The sequence below is a fragment of the Thunnus maccoyii genome, chromosome 18 (assembly GCF_910596095.1).
Source record: "Thunnus maccoyii chromosome 18, fThuMac1.1, whole genome shotgun sequence".
NCBI lineage: Eukaryota > Metazoa > Chordata > Actinopteri > Scombriformes > Scombridae > Thunnus > Thunnus maccoyii.
This window is the reverse complement of record NC_056550.1, coordinates 1656099-1677431: the sequence shown is the minus strand read 5'-3', so window position 1 is coordinate 1677431 and position 21333 is coordinate 1656099. Positions and strand designations below refer to the sequence as shown.

Below are 21333 nucleotides of genomic sequence, written 5' to 3'. Positions count from 1 at the left end.
CACCTTTCCTATAAAAACAGCTTGAATTTTGTGACACTGAAACCTTAATAGTAAAATAAGATACAAATACTGAAAGTATTTTGGGCATTTTAAGCCATTATTACAGACAGCAGAGAGATGATAGGAAATGAGGGAGACAGAGATGCAACAAAGGTACCTGGTGTGGTTCACAAGGGTGTGCCCAAGTGCATTAGTTTCAGCTAGGTGGACCTAATAAAGTGACAACTGAGTGTGTATTTCCTGCTTACATCACCCTATGCATAATGGGAACCACTGTGGGAAGACAGCTAAATATATTTATCCTGTAAGAAATAGTAAAAACAAGAAAAGTGACAAAATCAGTTTAACACACTATCAATATTGCATAAACATGCTTCATGCTTGTGGACATAAAGGCAAATAATTTAAAATTGCAAAAAACTTCTTTTCATAGACACTGACCAGAACATGTATAGTTCAACTGACATACCAATGGATGGGAATTCTAAGGAACCTAACTTTTTCTGAAAATATGCTAGCTAAGACGTGTACTGACTATGCAATAAGCCTGTAATGTACACCTTAGCTATTCTCCTCAAATCAACCAGCCCAAACTGGTGCAGGCCAATAGTTCTTAGCAGTCAGACAATTGCTAAGAAGTTGGATGGAGATCACCAACAGACACAGGGAGTGGTCAGCTCTGGAATATGTAAAGTGACAGATAGCAGCTTCTGTCTGAGCTTGGCGGCTGCCAGTGCCAGCTCTACTTAACATGACATGTACTGCATGTCTTAAAATGAAAGAGGTAAGGACTAATGTTTTTACTGGGTCTATTAAACAACCACGGGGTCAAACTTTTCAAAAGCTCTCACTGTTATCAGTATATTTGGTTTATGGTCGCCATTCTAAAGCATGTAAGCTCCTCCACATAATCAGCAGCATTGACATTACAAGGCATAGACTCTGAAGAAATTTGCCTAGAGAGTAGTTTTTAGTGATATCGCAGGCAACTCTCAAACCACTTGGAACAGAGATCCTGACTCAACATTATTCTGCTTACTCAACATTTCCTGTTCCTGAGAAAACGGTTGTCAACCACATTGAATCTGGAAATATCCACCATGGCTTTGGTATCTATTCTGCTTTTACATCTACAGCATAAAACGGATTCAATCTCTTTCAAAATTACATTCAAAGAGACACATTCTGATCATTTTTGGTGAAATTTTAATAATTCATGCATTTATCTATAGAAGCAAGGATTTCTCAAATACTCACATTAGCTGAGAAAATGGTATTTTCCACTTATGGCCAAGTTCACCCTGTTTTTGCTGTTTATTCTAAAGATTCAATTATTAGCTGATTAATCGATGAGTTGATGTTTTTAATTTTAAATCAAATTTGTTGGAGTGAAAAAGACAGAAAATGAGACACTGCCTAAATAATTGTGGCCTGCACTGTATTTTCATGTCTCTGTTTTCCTTACCACATCTAGCAGCTTGTGGGTCACACTAACCACCAGCAAATTAATGTGATCAAAACTCAAGTTACCAACTGTGCCGGATAACCACAGAATGGTTATAATGGATACTAAAAAGGATTATAGGAGAAATTTGACTTTTTTAAAATAATATTTTATGTCAGTGGTTGTTATGATTAAAAAAAATCTTGTGCTTGCATGCACACAGACATCAAACTTCATGGGCAGGAAGGTGAACCTGAAAATGAACCAATGGTTGAAACCCAGTCTGTGTTAGGTAGGTTACTTAAGTATTAAAACAGCGGTGGCTACTAGCAGATACCTAGCATGATATTTTAGGGGTTTGTGATTCTGGTCATTATGTGGATTATGACACACAGGTCATTGATCTCCAGTTCTGTCAACACCGACAGTCAGAAACCTTGGCTCTGGTTAGGTTTACCAGGGCAGGAGTAGAGTGTGCAGTATGCTGTTCTTACAACAGCTTCAATATAGTCACATAATTTAGGACTAGGGCTCAATAAGAGTACCAGCCAAACTGGAACCTGTTGAGTACCAACTCTTGGTACAGTCAGATTCTTCAGCCCCATTGATGGCTTCATCTATTTGTTAAAATAATAGTCTTCAAAGGTTAAATAAGGTTAAATAGGTTTCTGTTTGGAAAATGTTTAATAATGATTTTATGCAAACATGCAATATTGTTAATTTGACATCTGGCACTGAAATAAAATGTACTGGTTTGACACTGGCACCAATTCTGAACCAGTTTTGAACATTTTCAAATAAAACCAAGCCCTACTAGGGAGGACAAGAAACAATAACTAACTAAACATAGTGTATAGTATACAGTATATCAAACAGACAAAACTTCATCCATAAATGCTGTCAACACACACACACACACACACACACACACACACTAGAGACTTACAATCTGTTTCTCTGTGTACTTGTTGGAGCTCAGCAGGTTGACTGCCTCCATGTGTCCAAAGTCAATGTCATGTCCAAGCAGGAAGATGAAGAGCAGCTTGCAGACATACTTCTTCTTGCTGTATCCATCCAGAGCCTTGTCCCCTTTAAACTTGGAGCGAATGTTGGCCAGCTCTTTATTGATCCGTTTGATCTCAGCTTCCTTGCTTTTACCTGACAGGGTAAGGAAGTGGTATGATGTCAGCATTTATTATATGGACATGGTCTCAATGTACAGCCGGCTGTGAGACGAATATATATATATATATATATATATATATATATATATATATATATATATATATATATATATATATATATATATATATATATATATATATATATAAAATGTATACACACACGTATACACATATATTTATATATACACATCATTTTTTCACATTAGTTTTTTGTTTTTCAGTTGAATTATATTTAAGTTCAAGGTTATCCTGTTAAAAAGGCAAGTTCAATACATGTATGATGTTTCCAAAGTCAATGAGTAATCTTGTTAAATAATAGTGATCTCAATATTGCCAAAAATAATGATGATTGTGATTTTTGCCATAATCGAGTAGCCCTACTGGATACAGCGTCAAAGGCGGGGCCCCATTCATTCCTATGAAAGTTGCTCAGCGGCGCATGAAGCCAAAAAAGTCACTTTCTGAAAACATGTTGCGCACGCTCTATGGCCCAATGCACCCATGGAGTACGCTCACTAGAGACTTCCGCCGGACGAGACTTTTAACTTGAGTGGGGATAAAACAATTCAATCATGCAGCTCTTCTAGACTTTCCAAATGTGATCGGACTAGATGGATCAAATTCAGATAGTGAAACGGGTCATTTCATAAAAAAATGTATCCACTGATTAACAGCCGTCTCTTTCACAATATAAACCTATAGGAAAAAGTCTTTTTGGGCCCCACAGCGTCACATGACATTGTAATTATATGGTCTGGCCACTATGTCAAATTGGCTTCAAAGCCTGGCGCTGTTCCTGGGGGCTTGCTAAAGTGGTGGGGGACAACCACTTTCCGGATGTGCTGGCTGAGAATACCGTCATATCTGTGTCCCCAAGCGACAAGTTGTGAACAAAGGTTCCGCCTTAAAAACAAAAACGACACTCTGTAGCAGCGAGTGGCAGTAGTGAGTCACTGCATTGTTTGCCAGCCACCATAAAACTGAAATTGAACAAGAAGGTAAATGACCACAACAACCATGACAGGGGAAGTACAAGAGCCACCATCCATCGGAGCATTGAGCATTACAAGTAAGAAGAAATAAGTATGATCAACAGGAAGTCTGCAGAACAAAAAAAGACACCCTTCATGGTATATCCAAAAACCCTTCATGGTCCAACAACAATAAAGTGGAGAGAAGTAACTCTGACATACTGTCTGCTTTACTCCACTGGTAATGTAGCTTCCAACATTGGCTTCTGCTCTGCAGTGATTTGAAGTGGCAGTTTCATGTGGAGATTAACTACATTTTTCTTTTATCATGACTGTTGCTGCAATTCAGTATAGCAACATTGGGAGGATGACTGCTATAAAATACGTTAATGTAAGAGTTAGTGTTATCTCCGCCTCTGCTAGATAAAACTTAGTAACACAAACCTCTCATTACCGGTTTTGTTTTTGTCACAATTACCACTAAAAGTATCAGCATTTATTGCCAGTCAAGACTGTCCTCCCAAGAAAAGTGATATATTACATTTGAGTGACAGACGCCATCCAGCGGCTGTAGTAATTATAACCCAGAGCAATGGCGCAGTTGAGATGATGTCTAAATAAGCTGACAAATTTTCTCATTTGAAGGAGGTGAAGTGGATGGGAGCAGTAATCCAAAAGGGGAGACCACTGTTCATTTCCTATTTCTAACTGCAAGTGTCACATTTCCAACTATGAGTCGAGGCAGTTTTTAAAAAAAACAGTAACTACGATCGTCCCCTAACCTTAACCCCATGAGTATTGTAGCCATGACAACTAAAGTGGCCTAACTTTAAGGAAGTAATAACTTTAACCCACACCACATTTCTCTAACCTTAACAAAGTGATCATTTTAAGCCAAACCATGATCTTTCCCTAAACCTAACCAGACCTTAACCACAGCATTGTCACATCATAAAACATCATTTTTTAACAGTGATGTGTAACGGTTTAGGAAAGCACAGACAAATGATGTCCTGATGTTGGGTCGCTGGATTAAAAAATGCTCCCATATGTTGTTCTGAGTGCATTTTTAAACAATGTATTTGGAGGACTTGTTGCACCAGATGCATCCTCACTATTTTCATGTATCTATTTATCAGCCCTGCTGTGAATTACTATCATTTGTTAGCTAATTATGGCCAAAATGTAATTTACATCGTTTTCAACAGAGCTAAGATACATACCAACGATCTATCCAGCAGAATTTTCTGCAGCGTGTGAGGATGATATGGATCATGACATTAATGGGACATATACATGTTGGGTAACTCACTAACTGACAGTTGCCATAGCTTGAGTTGTCACCCCTGCAGAGGTGAGATCCTTACTTGCTGGTAGTCAGTCAGTGTAACGCTAGCCCTTAGCAAGTAACGCTACATATCACACAACTGCTGTGGGTTCCGATATTGACGGTCATGGTAATGAGATCAGCATCAACGACTGCACACTGATTTACGCTCTCAGGTTTGTTTTTACAACAGTTGAAGCGCTAGTGGGCGACTGAACAGTGTGTGGATTGTACTTTGTTCAGACTGTCCCTACCTGCCAGGAAGCTAATGCTAGATAGTCAACAATCTGCAGATATCTTGTCAAGGCTAATAGGCTAATAGCTTGTCAAGTAATTAACAGCAGGAGCAGATGAATTAGTGTAAGGACTTTTGTATTCTATCTGTGCTAAAACTGACTATTAAACTGGATGCCCATGCTCCATTTAGTTGAAGCATCTGGTGCTGACAGTCAATAGCTGTAACCTGTATTTTTTGCATAATGCTGACAGCCTTCTAGGATGTGCAGGTATTTCATTATTCTTGCTCAACTGGCCTGCACATGATGTCTTTAAAAATATGTTTCACTCTTGCAATTTGCTGTGAAAAAAATAAATGTTATTATGGCTATATCACCCAGCCCTACAATATTCAATACCATTTTCAGCACACCGGCAGGTGAATACACATGTGAGGGCTAATTTTTTATGCTCACAAAAGATAAACATAGCTACTGGTTTATAAACTGACACTTGTCAGTCTGACATTTCTTGGGCCTGAGAGCTTTGGGAGATCACTGTTAATGTAGCCAAATCTCCAGTAATAGCCAGCAACTGAGAAAAAAATGGTTTGAAACACTGCAATAGCCAACAAGCAACAAGGCTTGAAAAGTGAACATACTGGATTAACTTTATATTTCTACAGCTACTAAACAACACAACTATAGTCTAATGCTAAATAATTACTAGGTGCATTGTTCTTGAAATGCCAAGGTCATTGTTGGATGTATTTTGGTAGCTACAGTAGGAACTGTTTAGAGATAAATAACTAGATGTAGGGATGGGTTCCAATAGCCAGTTCCATTTTGGTTCTGATTCCAGGTTGGCAAAAAACCTGGATTCACTAAGCTCCAAGACCAATAATCTCTAATCTAAAAAGATTGATTTCTCCTTGCTGTTTTGTTTAGGGTTGGGTAATATAGCAATATACACCATGAGACTATATAAATTTATACATATAAAACCATCAGATTTTGCCGTATCATTTAACAAAACCCTTTCTCAAGGTGTATTATGTCATTGAGGACAGTGATGCAAATAAGCAGGATAAGCAGCTTTAAGGCATGGTATTGCAATATAAAATTTCATATATCAAGTATTTCATGTACATCAAACAGAGTGGAGAGTCTTCTAATGTAAATCAGCTGGTCACATCCCAATTTCAGTGGTTGGAATCTCTCAGTTAAGTGTTTTGCATATCCTATCGATTTAATTGAATTCATTATCTTAATAGTTCTAAACCGACACCTCCATCTCCAGCAACTAGGGCTGGCCAATGCGTTGAAATTAATTTTACAATATTAGAGATTAAGAATTTTTTTTAATGTCAATGTATGTTACAATATTGCAAGTGTATGCTAAAACAAAAAACAATCAACTTGAACATTCCCATAGCACTAGTTACTGTTAACATTTTCATATCCTGGCTTTTTAATACTAACACATATATATCAAATAATTATTGCCTGTCAACTATTTCCCAGTGCAAACCTAACATTAACTGTTGACCTAGTATACATACATTTCAATAACTAATCCTTCTGACAGTGAAAACTAGATGGCATCATCTACTTAAGTCATTTTCATTAACCTGTGACAGTAACATGGGTAAACTGGAACACTGACATGAAAAAATTTGTCCCTGGAAAAAAAAAATGCCTTAAGGAAATTAAAAAAAATAAAACAGGCCAATAAGAACAGAAATTCCAATACATATTTCTTAATAATGCGTTTTAATAAATTACTGAATTATTTTACAATTTATTAGTTCACCTATACATTTTATGGTCTTATTTATTTCATATGCATGCAACTGATTTTTGCTTGTTAGTAGATTATGGTAGGGGGTCCAGTCTGAAGAGGGGTCAGATTTAAGCTTTTCTGCCTTTATTCTCCTGTCAAGCGGACAGTGGTGTGTGCGGGCCGGGTGACACAAACACCGTCTCTCAAATGTGAAATAAACCCCCGTTTGCCAAATGATACATCTGTAGATCTAATTGTGTATTTTTTTTAGTTTGACCGAAGCGACAGCCAACATTCAAAAGCAAAAGGCCTCGTTTTCTGCATCCAAGCATCAGACCCAAGGTCCTGTTGCAGCAAGTAATGGTAAAACGCTAATATCAGTTGCAACATCTAAGTAGTAACCTATTAATTGTAACATTATTGAATAGTTTGCGGCTAGTAAAAAAATAAAACACTTGCAGGCGATTACCTCTCTTTGCCTTGGAGCACACATAATTTCATTAATTAGCATGTAAAATGGTACAACCAGCAAGAGTAACGTCAAAAGATGTTATTAGGGTTAAATGACGCCAATTAGTAAGCAGAATGAAAAAAATGTCACTTACAATTTCTAATGTCCGAAATGAAAACGGCTAATCCGCGCATTCCATCTCCTTTCGACACAGCCGGCATTTTTGCAGGTTTCTGTCCTCACTCCGGCCTTATCCGCAAAAACGAACTGACGTTGGTCAGCTTCTCACACTGAACTGGAGTGGAAGATGGCCAACTTGACGTGTAGTAGTAGCTTAGCCACTTAGCAGTTCCTGTCGTTTGCTAAAACTTTATGATTGACCGTTAGTTACTAAGCTCACTGTATGCTTGTGGATGGCTAAGTCAAATAGCTTTTGCTAGATTAGCTGGATGGCGGTGGATCAACGAGAAGCACGGTAAATTCACGTTATCCCTGTTAACTGGCTCGTTTCCGCTGGCTATGGCAAGCTATTTCATTCAATCCTTATCTAGCTAGGATTAAAAGCGGCGCGCACAACATATACAGTAAAATTCACCAAAGTTAAAACCACCCACTATTCAGATGTCTCTAAGATGAAAGTAACCAGATGTGTTAATGAGGATAGCGTCCGAGAATACAACGTTAAGTTACTTCGAGTCACGCAGCGTAAAGCTAGCTTAACAGCTAGCTAGCTAGCTGGCTAGCAATATCATTCAAATACTGCAATACATCACCGGTTTACCGAAATAACTCAGTAAAGAGTCTTAATTGCCAACCAGCGATATGGAATTGTAATCCTGCTCTCTTTATCGCGCACTAAATTTGGTAAATAAGATGTCCTGTGTAATGTATGTCCGTTGTAATTCTCCAGGCTCGTGACAGCAGCACCAGCAGCGTGATCGCGCGACGCACTCATGCACGCGTACGCTCCTGTCCTCCGGTCGAGTGCAGCCCGGTGGTGATTGGTGCTGATTGGTTCAGTGTCCAGCTTACAGTGGGGCCACGATATCAGCGCAAACTCACTGCGGCCAAAACCGCCTGTTCAGCTGTGTAGTGATCTACTGTGAACGCCCGACGTCTGAGTACAGACAGAGATATTGGCCTACAAGTGAGGGGCACCACTTGTTAAAGACAACGGGCGGGAGAAGCCACAAATTCCACCACCTTTTGGCTTTGGACTCAGTGGATGGTCATTTCCTGTTGACATACATCGTCACTACCAGTGATTAGCTGTTGCGGAAATCTCTGCGTGTCTGTTTGTCCTTAAACACATATGCTTTCCAAGGAGGAGAACATGCGTCCTTGTTTGGGTCAGTCGGCGTGTTTGCATAAGAACTGACGACGGATTTTTCTGTGCATGTCTGCATGACATACAGTTACATACATATATGCATGGCAGACATATATATATATTATAAATCCATTATAATTTTGTTATCCTGTTCCATAATTTCTCTTTCTTGTTCTATCCCAGCAAACATTGCTCGGACGGTGACGTCGTGTCCCCGGCCAAAAATGGTTCCCGGTCGGACTCCAAAAACAGCAACATGCGCATGAAACTCAAATCATGAAACTCAAGTCAAATGGATGTAGTAGGTATAACAAATACCATTTTGTAGTTGTGGCACATACAAACTGTTTTATAATATGTTCATGAATTCTAAACTTTGAAATAGTTCATTTTTAACAACGCTATTTAAAATGTGTTTTTGAGAGGAAAGATCGAGGACATGTATAGTAAACAGAAACACTCTTCTTAATTTGCTCAATTCCAGGTACTAATGACCTCTTCCCACGTTTTTGTATGTGTCCTATGCAAATAAGACTTACTATATATATATATATATATATATTAATAATGTAATATCTGTGAATAATTTTAGAAAAAGTTGAGAAAAATGTAGTAAGAAATAAAAAAGAGGGCAGCCAGAGAAAGATCAAGGGGGACATTCACATCCAATGCCAGAGAATATCTCCAACATCTCATCTTTTCTGTTCATTCCCAAGACTGAGAAAGAAAAAAAATTGTTATTAAAAATGTGACTGTTTCCACTCCTTAAAGTCCCCCTCCACTCAAAAATATGTTTTTCTTCTTGTTCCTACAGTTGGATGTTTGAGCTTCACTCTGCAGAATGACGTATGTGCAGAGTTTGATACTGGAAGGCTGTTTTCATATTCATCTGCTGAAAGTGATAAGTTTCTCTGTGCTTATGGAAACCCAATTTTAAGGGGTGTACCCTACAAGCATGCTTTATGACATCACAACTAGTTTGGAAGCTAGTCTTGGTCCAATATTCAATTTATACCAGTGTGATTTGGAAACTCACAAACACTGAGAATGGACATGACAGAAGATGTTTCCTACTTCACTGTAAAGTAGTTAAACCTCTGAAATGAAATATATTTGCATATTTATAGATTCTGGAATTTTTAATGAGGGAGAAGGAGAAGATGTAATTTTAACAATTTTAATAAGATAATTTAACTTTTTTTTGTGGAAAAAACATTTCAGACACAAATTATTAATTAAAGTAAAGTATTTTATATACATGTTAAAACATGTCTGGAGAGAATCTTTAACAATTTTATTGGACAAACAGGATTAGGAGATTTAATCTCTATCCACACTCCGAAGCAGAAGGTGGCGATAATGCTCTTAAAACACTGATTGCCCGCCGCCGTTAAGAGGCAAGAAAAAGCAGAAGCAGCAGCCGATTTAAAGCTGGCTGTGGGCGGAGTAGAGGAAGACTTCTTAGTGGAAGCTCACGCAGCCGGACACAAGATCGAAATGGCGGCGCCAGCAGAGAGGATGGAGGTAAGGTCTTACAATAGGCAATACAATGAACTTTTCTTATGTATCCACTTTTTAAATAACATACACATATGTTCAGTTTTCCAGGAAAGATAGTGTTCATCGCTACAGTCTTATTTTTTTCATAACATACGCATCAGATAGTGATGCATCCATTTTAACTTGAGCTAGCTAAGCTCACTTAGTTGGCGTATGAGCCTTTGCCGTTCTTTCATTTAACGTCACAAATCAGACAGAAGTCAAATTAAACTTTAAACACGTAACCCGTTATGAATTGGCAATATAAATTGATGGCTATCGCTACGGGCTTAAAGTGAATGACGTTATTGGCAGCAGAAACGCAGTTTAGTTGGTGCGACAGCCGGCCGGCGGTGTCTGAGGAGCCTTTCAGACCGCATGGGAACTAACGTGTTAGCTTCCGAGCTAGCGTAGTTAGCTGTTCCAGGCATGGATGCTGCCTCATTCACCCACTGGGTTTACTCTGTCAAAACGTTAGTTTGCTTGCACACCGCCAAGCTTGGTGGAATATCCCTTTGTTGGGTGTTTTGAGTTATTAACGGCATTAACGTTACATTTTCCGACTTTGTTACGTTGTCATTCGTTGTTGGCGGGCTAATCAATAGCATAGCACGTACAGCTTACAGTTAACGCTAACTTACCTGTTAGTTGGCTTTGCTGAGGCCCGGCAAGTATGTTTGGCGAACTTTAATTTTGAGACGTTTGAGGAGTCTGAAATTGAAACGGTGCAAGTTTGGAAATGGTCAGAGGCGATCTCTGAAGAAGGCCAAGATCACATCAGAGTACCATTAACCATGTGCATCCATCCTTTGTGCTGAGGAAAAGCTGGCCCTGTATACTGCTAACTTAAAGATCTCCTCCAGACATGTTTAAAGACATAAAAAAATACTCTGGTTGGAATAATAATGTGTGTCTAATATGGGTTTTCCACAAAAACGTATAATTACCACTTTAAAATAACTTGAAATATTTTCTCGTTCTCCCTCCATTTAAAAGTAAGACCATGAATATGCAAATATATTTCATTCAAAAGTTTCACCGTTGGACAAAAGATGTGTCTAAGTTACTTCACTGTAAAGTCCATTCTCTGTATTTTATTATTCTCTACTCTAAAACTCTAGTGTGTGTGAGTGATGTGTGCTGGAATTTCCCTCAGGTAGTATTTCTTCTTATTCTTCGCAGTGGAGGTTTCAAGTTTTCACGTCACACTTGTTTCAAATGAATATCAGAACAGACGTAGCTTCCAAACTAGTTGTGATGTCACAACATGCTCCTAGGCCCACCCCTATAAGTTTGATCTTCAATGAGCACAGAGAAACTTTCCATTTTCAGCAGATAAATGTGGAAACAGCCCTCCAGTGTCAAACTCTTCACATGAATCAGTCTGCACAGTGAAGCGCAAACATCCAACTGTAAGAACAAGAAGGAAAAACATTTTTCACATTTCTAGCACATTAAAACTATTTGTTTAAGGCAGGTATTTGTGCAAGAGCAAAATTAAAAATCATTCTTGTGGAATAGTGTGCATTTACCTAAAGAGGATGTAATGAATAATAAGACTTGTACCTACTTGTGTGCAAGAGAGGTTGATGAATTTTAGTGGTTTTTGTTAGAGATGCACTGATACTGATATGCTACCACATAGCTGGATTGTGCATCGGTGACAATGGGCCGATCTGGTATCAGATACCATTATTTTAATAACATTTCAGTAAATTCATATCCAGTGTTTCCCCTATATTTGTTCTGCAAAATTATGTGCACCACTGCTAAAATTTCACATGATCATTGGGCCACTAATGATTTTCACTCACACACTGTGCAAGCACAATAACACCCTACGTTACTGTGGAATTGTTTTGAGTCATCCTCCCTCTCCTCATTCTTCAAAGGGCATCTATGTGAAGGGTACAGTTAGAAGAGTAGCCTAGCTCTATTAAGGAATAGGACAGTGCATAATGTGTGTGCGTAACAATTGTTTAGTTGAGCGAGTGCAGAGCGCAAGTGGCCGCAGTTTCTCAAGACCAAGAAAAGACTCGTCTTTTGAAGGGGGTTAGCCCCGAAGTTCGCAACAATGCGTTAGCCTAACTTGACCAGGCCCACTTAAGGTGGACTGACCATTAAGGTGGACCAGCAATTCTCATTTTAGTGTCAATCTCAGCTGCTCTTAAACAGAACAGAGACATTTTTGGCTGCTGAGTGTCTTCCGAGTTTTTGATCAGCCTCCGCCCCAGAACAGTCAACCTAGGGGAAACGCTGATATCTATGTATGTATTTGTTAGGTTTTGTTTTAAGTTAGCAAAGCAATGTTTAACTCAAGCCTGATTTTTGCCTAACACATTAAAGATCCCAGTCTCTTCCACACAGTGAGGCATACAGCTTATTAAACACTGGTATCGGATTAGTACTCGGTATCAGACAATACCCAAAGCCCAGGTATCGGTATCAGGACCAAAAAAGTTGGATTGGTGCATTCCTAGTTTTTGTTTAGTGTTTAACGTTAGTTGCTGACAATTTTAGAACTCCATTCTAAATTTAATAGATTTCTTACACACCAAACAGCTGTTGGTTTCAGTTCATAGCACCAACTTGTTTGGTATGGTTAAACTATCACACTTAAGAGATTATGTGTGTGCGCACATCCCCATACCATGTTTTTAGGTCAGGTGCAGGACAACAAATGAAGTGTCGACACACTGGATTGTAGCTCCCAAACTCTTCCTGAAGACCCAGTGAGGTTGAAACTTTGTCTTTTTCAGTCAGTAATAAAGACTTTGGGTGCATCAATTGCTTTATTGACCCTGCTACTTGTCCCTTTTAGATTTGATCAAAGTTGTTTTTTGTCTCATGGTGATGCGGTTGCTGGGAGGGAGTATTTATTCAAAGATGCTCGAAAAGCAGCGATGTGATGGACAACCTAACTACAGATAATCACTGACCACACTTTGATATAATCATGATCGGTGGTAGTGATGGATTGTGTGGCAAGCAAATTTTGAAATTAAAAAATGTCAGCAGTAGAGGAGGGAAAATAGGTGGATTAGCACCAGCTGTCAGTAGATTGTGTAGGTGCAGACGAGGTTCTGTTGAATTTTTGAAATGTGATGTTTATTTTTTTTTCCAGTTGCTGCTTGTAGTTGTCAATCTTTTTGGTTTATCCTGTGGAGAGGATGTTCTCCAGTGCTGGACTTTTTGTCAATAGGTCAGATAGTCCCCAGAATATGAAGATGGTCGCTCTGTGGTAATTTAGAATGGCTCATTTCATAGGGTTAGTTTTAGCTTGACCTTTTCTTTAAGGCTGCTATTTGCTGGACCTAGTGTTCTGCCTGTGCCTCTTATGTAAGCCGGAGTTGTCTGCTTTTGTGATGTGTGTAATAGGGATGCAGTGATTCAACTGATTTCATTGTTGTTAACTGTGCTTTACAACATCACGGTTTTGTGGGGTTTTTTGTTTTTCTGGCTGCCATGTCCAAGGATGGCTCGCAGTCACACGTTGTTGCCAGCCAGGGGGAGAAAGTGTGATTCGCACCAGTCCGAGGCCATCACCCAGTTGGTGGGCTGAATGATTGAGACTGACATGCTGCTCTGTACCTCGAGCACGTTATGCCATCGAGAGCTACTGTGACTAAATGTATTGAAAAATACTTTGCGGTGAAGAAGGATGAGCTAAAAGTCAAGCTAGCTTTAACCACTTACTGCTGGACAGCTCTCACAAATGAAAGCTACATCACAACTTTTCTTAAAAATTAACCAGTTAGTTACCAGTTAATGGATGTCGGTCTATAGAAAGCAAACTGGTATTCCTAGTCACTGCTAAAGGATCCAACACCTCGAACTTAATGCCACGTCTGCGAGATCACATCCAGCTATACATGCTCAAGTGACGGTAATACACTAAGTTAAGTAATACACTAAGTTGTACACTACATTAAGTTTTTAAAAAAACAAAAAAGGGCATTAAATACATAAAAGTGTCACTTACAATCAATGAGGTAGCGGTGAGTTGAGAGTTGGGCTTTCAGTGTAATGTAAACCAATGACAAAGCAGGAAAAGGATCATTGCACCATTTATAAATGAATGCTCACCAAAACGCCTTGTAATCCCCCCTCAAGAGCTTCAGTGCAACCATTTACATCCTGTTGCTTCCTCTAATCTGTGTTGAGTAAACATTAGGTATGGTAGGTAAATATGCCAGGGTCAAAAGACTAACTTAACATTAGGATCTTATAGACTTCCAGCACTATATGTGATCTAATTAATTGCATTTCAGTGATTAATAACACCTGCATAATAGATGTTCTCAATTTCTTTCATTTTTGTAAAAACTGCAACAAAAAAAACTAACAGACAGGATTTTCTCAGGCCACATGTAAAATCAGATTAAATTATTAAAGTAGATTATTAAAAATGAATTTAAGAAATGGGCATGGATGACAGTTGATGATAAAAACACTTCAGTTTATTACCTGCATTAGTAATATTTTCTCCTAGGGGATCAATAAAGTTCATCTTTATCTTATATTAAATAGTAATAATTACATACTATATATTAGAATTCAACTAAAGTCATTACTGCAATGTCAAGTTTATCTTGGCATGGATTATTTTCATTTTTCTTGTTCATTATTCTTTATTCATATTTCACACGCAACAGATAGGCTCTCATAGTAATCTCTGCAGCTGTCTGCACCGGCCCTGTGCAGGCTCACGTCTCAGCTGCATCTCGCAGGCGTAAAAGCATCCTGGAGCATTCATTATTCATTTTAAAGTCTATCGTCCTCCGTTTTATACGCGTCACTACAGTCGTGTGTATTGGGCTGAGCGCCTCAAACATGCGGATGACCTACGCTCAACACTGTACCTGAACGCCTCCGGTGTAGACACACAGATGGAGCACTCGCTGCTGCTGGTCTGCTGACGTGCTGCTCACGCTAAAATTCCTGTCTAGACACAGTGTAAGACTATGTCTTATGCTCCCTCTTCAAAAAAACAAAACATTATCATGTGATTTTTATCCATCTGTAGTATTGTGGAATAAATTAATGCATAATAATCGTGAAACTGATTTATTTATTTATTTATTTTTTTCCTCAGACTATAATCGTACCATCAAAACCTATAATTGTTGCATATCTAGTGTGTAAAAGTATGTTTGTCAGTCACATTTCTGAATTGAGAAAACAATTCTTTGCATCATATCTGATATGGTTACCTAGTTCAGGTTATTGATGGTTTGTTCAGCATTGAGACTTCCAAAGCTAAAACGTATGTTACGCGGGAGCAAAGCTATTTCATTATGTAATTGTGTGTTTCTTTTGTTGAGGTTTCTCAGGGGGAGAGCTCAGCCAAGCCTGCAGCTGAAGATATGACGTCAAAGGACTACTACTTCGACTCATACGCCCACTTTGGCATTCATGAGGTAATTTCTTTTTAAATTCAACAAACTGCAGTTCTTTCTTATCTTTCATATTTGAATCATAAAAACATATAAAAGTTTGTCACAAGATCTGAACCATTCTGGTATTCTTGGGCCTTTTTTTTACTACCACTGTAGGAGATGTTGAAAGATGAGGTTCGCACCCTGACCTACCGCAATTCCATGTTCCACAACAAGCATCTGTTTAAGGATAAGGTGGTACTGGATGTGGGCAGTGGGACAGGAATCCTTTGCATGTTTGCTGCCAAAGCTGGAGCCAAGAAGGTTATAGGGGTAAGTGTTGGGTAGTCTGAGAACCAATCCAGTTGTGTTTTTCTACGTTGGCTGGACTTAGTTATTTCTTGCAATACTAGTTCCTTGAAAAGTGTGAATGAAATTGTCGTTCTGGTTTTGTCTTAATAGATTGAGTGCAGCAGCATCTCGGACTATGCTGTCAAAATTGTCAAGGCCAACAAGCTGGATGATGGTGAGTAAAATCAAATTGTGTGCAAGGAAAAATAAATGCAGGGCAAGTTGATTGGCCAGTCAATCAGTCATGGGTATACAATTTAAGACAAGGGGAGGACATTTCTTTGTTTGATAATGCTAAAAGTAAAGTTAAGCTTTGCTGTCAGCTTCCTGACTCATTTTGAGAGAGAGTGTGAGAGAGAGAGAGAGAGAGAATGGTGTTGGAGAGAACAAAGCAGTGACTCAGAGAAATGCTAATTTTATATTTAGCATATTTGTGTAACATATTAACATTACATATCAATATTTAAAGGAAAACAACCAAATGCAAAGGGAACTTCACTGTTGTACATATTGTGTATACAATGAATAAATCACCAAAATTATGGAAAAAAGTTCTTTTCATATTTTTTTTTGACTGCCAGGCCAGTGACAATATACAAGGGTCCAGTAAAACTCACACGTTCCATTGGACACTGGTGTGGTGGCATATTTACAATTTTAAAATGTTTGGGTCACACAGAGATCAGTTAGTGAGAAAATAAAATGATGACCTCTTCTTGTGTCTCCAGTTGTGACCATCATCAAGGGGAAGGTGGAGGAGGTGGACCTGCCAGTGGAGGGAGTAGACATCATCATATCAGAGTGGATGGGTTACTGCCTCTTCTATGAGTCCATGCTCAATACGGTCATTTATGCCAGGGACAAATGGCTGGTACGTATGTGCATGTGTCTCTGCCAGTAGGGATGTGAAGTGGGACAAACTGCTGGTTCCAAAAGTACTTTCATCAAAGAACCAGATGCTTTCTAACAGTTCATCTTTCGTACTGATGATTCAACCTGGAGAGTTTCATGTCCATCCAAGCTTTGAAGTGCTCCACTCCCCTTCCCACTTTGCTGCTCTATACCAGGGCTTTCCTTAGGTTTCTGGACGGTTTATGTATTCTGGTTGTGGTGGGAGGGTTGTTGGATTTGGGGGTCCTCGCCCCAAGAGAACTTGATGTTTTTGGACTAAAAACTATGCATTTTCACATAATTTTAGACTATTATTACAGTGTTAATTAAAAAAAAAAACACAGGTTATATATTTTTCACATTACTCAGACATTAGCAAGAAAAAAAGTGAAACAAACATGCTAACTGATGAAGTAAGCACGATGTCCCGAAGTTATCCTTCACATTTTTGTGAGTGATTGCAGTGTGCGCCATAAGAAAATAATCACAATAACATTGGTAAAACAGGCCTATAGTGAAGGGATTTGAACAACGATTTGTTAATCTTCCCATAGTCCAGGGTGTAGCCAGATGTAGGGACGGATATGTTAGGATTTTTATCTTATTCATACTCTTGTCACCATGGATGTATAAAGACAACTGGATACAGGAACAGTGCTGGGCTTTGAAGCAAGTTTGACATAGTGGCCAAACTGTGTTATTACAACATCACATGATGTACACTGGTCCAAAAAGACTTTTTCCCCATAGACTTACATTGTGAAAGAGATGTCTGTAAATCAGCCGATACATTTTTTTATTTTTATTTTTTTTGAGCATCACAACACCTGTGATGCTCTTGTTTCACTATCAGAATTTGATCCATTCGGTCTGATCACATTTTGAAAGTCTAGAAGAGCTGCACGATTGAATCGTTTGATCTCCATTAAAGTTAGCCGGAGGGCTAACTGGATACAGTGTTCTCCAACACAGTTCTCTTTATACATCCATGGCTGTCGCACAACTGCTCAGAAATGCCATGACTGCTGATAGCTGGTAAAAGTTCTGAATCTTTTTCCCTGCCTCTCGCACTCTAACAGAAGCCAGATGGACTCATTTTCCCAGACAGGGCAACCCTTTACGTCACTGCCATCGAAGACAGGCAGTACAAGGACTACAAAATCCACTGTAAGTACTTTTGTCACCTGACCCAACCTCAGCCTGTGAATGGCACAGGTAGGAGGTTGTCTGTGATGCTGGGGTTTGAAGAAACCTACAGTACTAAGTAGCGTCGAGCTCTATGCTCTGAAAGAGTGCATGTTTTCCACTGAACTGACTCTTGTTTGTGCATCTGTCAGGGTGGGAGAACGTGTATGGCTTTGATATGTCATGCATAAAGGAGGTTGCAATTAAGGAACCCCTGGTGGACGTGGTGGACCCTAAGCAGCTGGTCAGCAGCGCCTGTCTCATCAAGGTGGATGAAGTTTTATATTCTGTTTAAATTCCTGAGAAGTTTTCAAATGACCACAATTGTATCTGTTCTTCGTTAAGAGGTGCTGACTCTGGTTGTGTGTTCTGTAAAAGTTTGAAATTGATCATCTTTGGTCTGACATCATGAATGTTTTTGTATTTGTCTAGGAGGTGGACATCTACACAGTGAAGGCAGAAGACCTGACCTTCACTTCACCGTTCTGCCTGCAGGTGAAGAGGAATGACTACATCCACGCTCTGGTCACCTACTTCAACATTGAGTTCACCCGCTGTCACAAGAGGACCGGCTTCTCCACCAGTCAGTCTGCTATAACTCAAAATACACCTGTCGTCTTTACAGTCTGTGTGGACTGACAGTCCACACTTTTATTGACCACTTATCAGGATTGATTTCTTAACCTGTCCACATTAGACCTTAACCTGTCCACATTAGACCTTAACCTGTCTACTTGGCGACACAATAAACCCCCCACGTCTGTCCATGTTTTGTGTGGATTACATTACTCTTATTGGCTTTTTACTCACACAGGTTTTATTGCACTTACAGTAACGCAACGAGTGTAGTTAGTGGTCATCAAGTCGACCTGGTTCACTCTCTCTTGTGCTATTTAGTTTCATGTTTTGAGTTCTCTCAGCTTTACTGCCTACATCCTAAAACTGCATAGCACCACATTATGAGCATCTGATAGAATTGAACATTTTGAAAAATGAGTATTGATACAGTCTTAATTTCTTTTAGAAATCCTTGCATATAAAAACACTTTTGTAAACATTTAGTGTCTGTGGTGGAGTTTTGTTTTGGACTTTAACTTAGTTAAAATCTAATTCTTTCATTTATTCTAACAGCAGACTGCATGAATGAACACTTTTCCTCCCCTCAGGCCCAGAATCTCCCTACACCCACTGGAAGCAGACGGTCTTCTACTTGGATGATTACCTGACTGTCAAGACTGGTGAGGAGATCTTCGGCACCATCAGCATGAAGCCAAACGTGAAGAACAATGTAAGCAGAACCGAGCTCCACCATTCAAAACAGTTCTTCATACTCGCTGTGCTTTGATTTAAACGATGTATTTTTGTGTTGTCATCTCTCCATTTGGTTGCTGTGTGCATCCAGTCTGACTTGTTGCTTTGTTGATTTGCAGAGAGACCTGGACTTCACCGTAGACATTGACTTCAAGGGTCAGCTGTGTGAGATGTCGAAGACATCAGAGTACAGGATGCGTTAGAGGCCTCTCTCCCTTCCTGTGTTAGTTTGTCTTTAGTAGGGGACAGATTATACAGTTTGCCTGGGAGTCTGTACAAAAGTTAAATACTCCCCCGCAGCAACATTTTAAAGTCATCTTCTTTTTTTTTTTGTCATTCTTCAAATGTTAACAGTATTTAAAAGATTTTCACATCCTTGAATTGGCGTGGTGATTCATTGTGCAGTAGTCACTCAACGAAATGTTTGTGTACAATGTCCTCTTGGGTTTTGCTGTTGGGTTCTTGTCCTTTGCATGTGCAAGATCCATATAGACACAAACACAACAGCCCTGCTGACATTTCTGCATAGTATTACTGTTCAGTCACTTAGGCCCTCTGTATGGTCATGACATGACCCATCTACTGGTCTCCCCTGTCTTTTTCTTTTTGATTCTATTGAAGCTGTAGGCATGTGGGTTTTCAGTTTTCTGTGAACTCTAGAAACCCTGCCTCCTCCACCTGTGTACCAGTAAATAGAAACCATATGTAACTGACAAGAAAGCTGTCCTACAGACATCTTCTCTGAAACCCACCTTAGGACCTGCTCAGACTAAAATAGTCATCTATTCATAAAAATAGTAAGAAAAAGGGGTCCATGTGTTGGTGCGGATGCTGGGTTCCAGGTACCAATGAGAAGACCAAGTACAAAACCAGGAAGATAGCTGGAGGTTTATTAAGATTCCGAGGTACATCAGGTCATACTCTGTAAAGGTATCAAAGCAGCATCTAGATACTTGCGACTTGCACCATAGAATTAGGAAAATAATGCACAGTACACACTACAAGGTATTATACCAGGAATGTGTCTGCTGAATAACAGACTGTGCTGCAACAAAAGTTAAGCTTGTTTTTAAATGGCACTAAATACAAAATAAACCCAAACTAATCAGCTGTGTTCAAAGTTTAGTCACTGCCCAAACAAAAGGCCACAAATAGGAAGGTCGTCTAGTATATCATGAAACTTCAATATTGATCCAAATTGATGGATATTGCAGAATTGGAGTTTTATGCTGTCAAACCTGAGAGTCACTATTAGCATCATGACAACAGAATGCTTGTTGTTCAACGGTCCCATCATGATGACTGTAGGTAATAATAAATTGGACTTAAGCTGCAGGAGCTCTGGTCATGAGATGCTGCATGCATGCAGACAGCACACATTCTACAGTTGATTCCAAACATAACCAGAGGTGGGCTGCTGCAATCCTGCTGCTGTTTATTGGGCCCGTGTCGTGTGTGTGTGTGATAGCCAGGCTGTAGTCATTGTGCACCAGCTGTCTGTTATTTTTTATTTTTATCAGGTCACGCCGTTTTGAGAAAATCATACTTCAGCATCCTAAGTGTATCTTCAGTGTTTTCATAATGTACATGTTAATTACTGCTGGACCTGAAGAAAAAGATGGCCTGACAGGACCAGATCCTGAGGCTAGGTTCCAGCTGGCTCCACGGCTCTGTCTGCTGTCCTGGAGCCCATGTGTGTCTGAGCAAAGTCTTGATACGTGTGTGTCTGACGCTGCTTGATCAATCTGAACAGTAGTAACCATGTTGTCACACTGCAGACAGCTCTGACTTACCATTTTGGTTTTTCCTCTTTTGTATTTTGTTTTTGTCTGCTGTTCTTTTTTTTTTTTTTTTTTTTAATAAAACTAATAAACTGTAAATGAAACTTCTTTTGCATTGGCTACAAAGTCTTTTGAGCTGTGTGTTATTCTCCCAACATCATCTTTCTGTGAGTATTCTCACCATACAGTTTC

General features: G+C 39.2%; 2 protein-coding genes and 1 long non-coding RNA gene across 6 annotated transcripts in view; 2 read left to right on the top strand and 1 right to left on the bottom strand.

Moving 5' to 3' along the window:
- ap2a1 (adaptor related protein complex 2 subunit alpha 1) overlaps nucleotides 1-8315 on the bottom strand; it is a 29604-nt gene extending 21289 nt beyond the window's left edge. The window contains exons 1-2 of one of the 3 annotated variants that reach the window (XM_042392052.1): nucleotides 7530-8315; nucleotides 2391-2602 (exon numbers count right to left, since the gene is read on the bottom strand). In XM_042392052.1, the coding sequence (XP_042247986.1) occupies nucleotides 2391-2602; nucleotides 7530-7596 (279 nt within the window). In that variant the 5' untranslated portion in view covers nucleotides 7597-8315. The remainder of the gene's footprint in view (nucleotides 1-2390; nucleotides 2603-7529) is intronic. The other 2 variants (XM_042392054.1, XM_042392053.1) reach the window with 2 other exon arrangements.
- A 140-nt stretch (nucleotides 8316-8455) lies between these two features.
- LOC121883653 lies at nucleotides 8456-9559 on the top strand. Its single transcript, XR_006092255.1, has 3 exons — nucleotides 8456-8724; nucleotides 8889-9010; nucleotides 9520-9559. It is a non-coding gene; the product is annotated as an uncharacterized LOC121883653 (long non-coding RNA).
- A 565-nt stretch (nucleotides 9560-10124) lies between these two features.
- On the top strand, nucleotides 10125-19741 carry prmt1 (protein arginine methyltransferase 1). Of its 2 annotated transcripts, none has more exons than XM_042392500.1 (10): nucleotides 10125-10229; nucleotides 15569-15664; nucleotides 15800-15955; nucleotides 16085-16148; nucleotides 16702-16844; nucleotides 17944-18031; nucleotides 18202-18317; nucleotides 18482-18632; nucleotides 19216-19337; nucleotides 19480-19741. In XM_042392500.1, the coding sequence occupies exons 1-10, from the start codon at nucleotides 10203-10205 to the stop codon at nucleotides 19561-19563; spliced, it is 1047 nt and encodes a 348-aa protein (XP_042248434.1). In that variant the 5' UTR covers nucleotides 10125-10202; the 3' UTR covers nucleotides 19564-19741. The 2 variants fall into 2 exon arrangements, with proteins under 2 accessions (XP_042248434.1, XP_042248435.1); XM_042392501.1 differs by having other exon boundaries at nucleotides 10126-10229; nucleotides 15578-15664.
- The last annotated feature ends 1592 nt before the right edge of the window (nucleotides 19742-21333 follow it).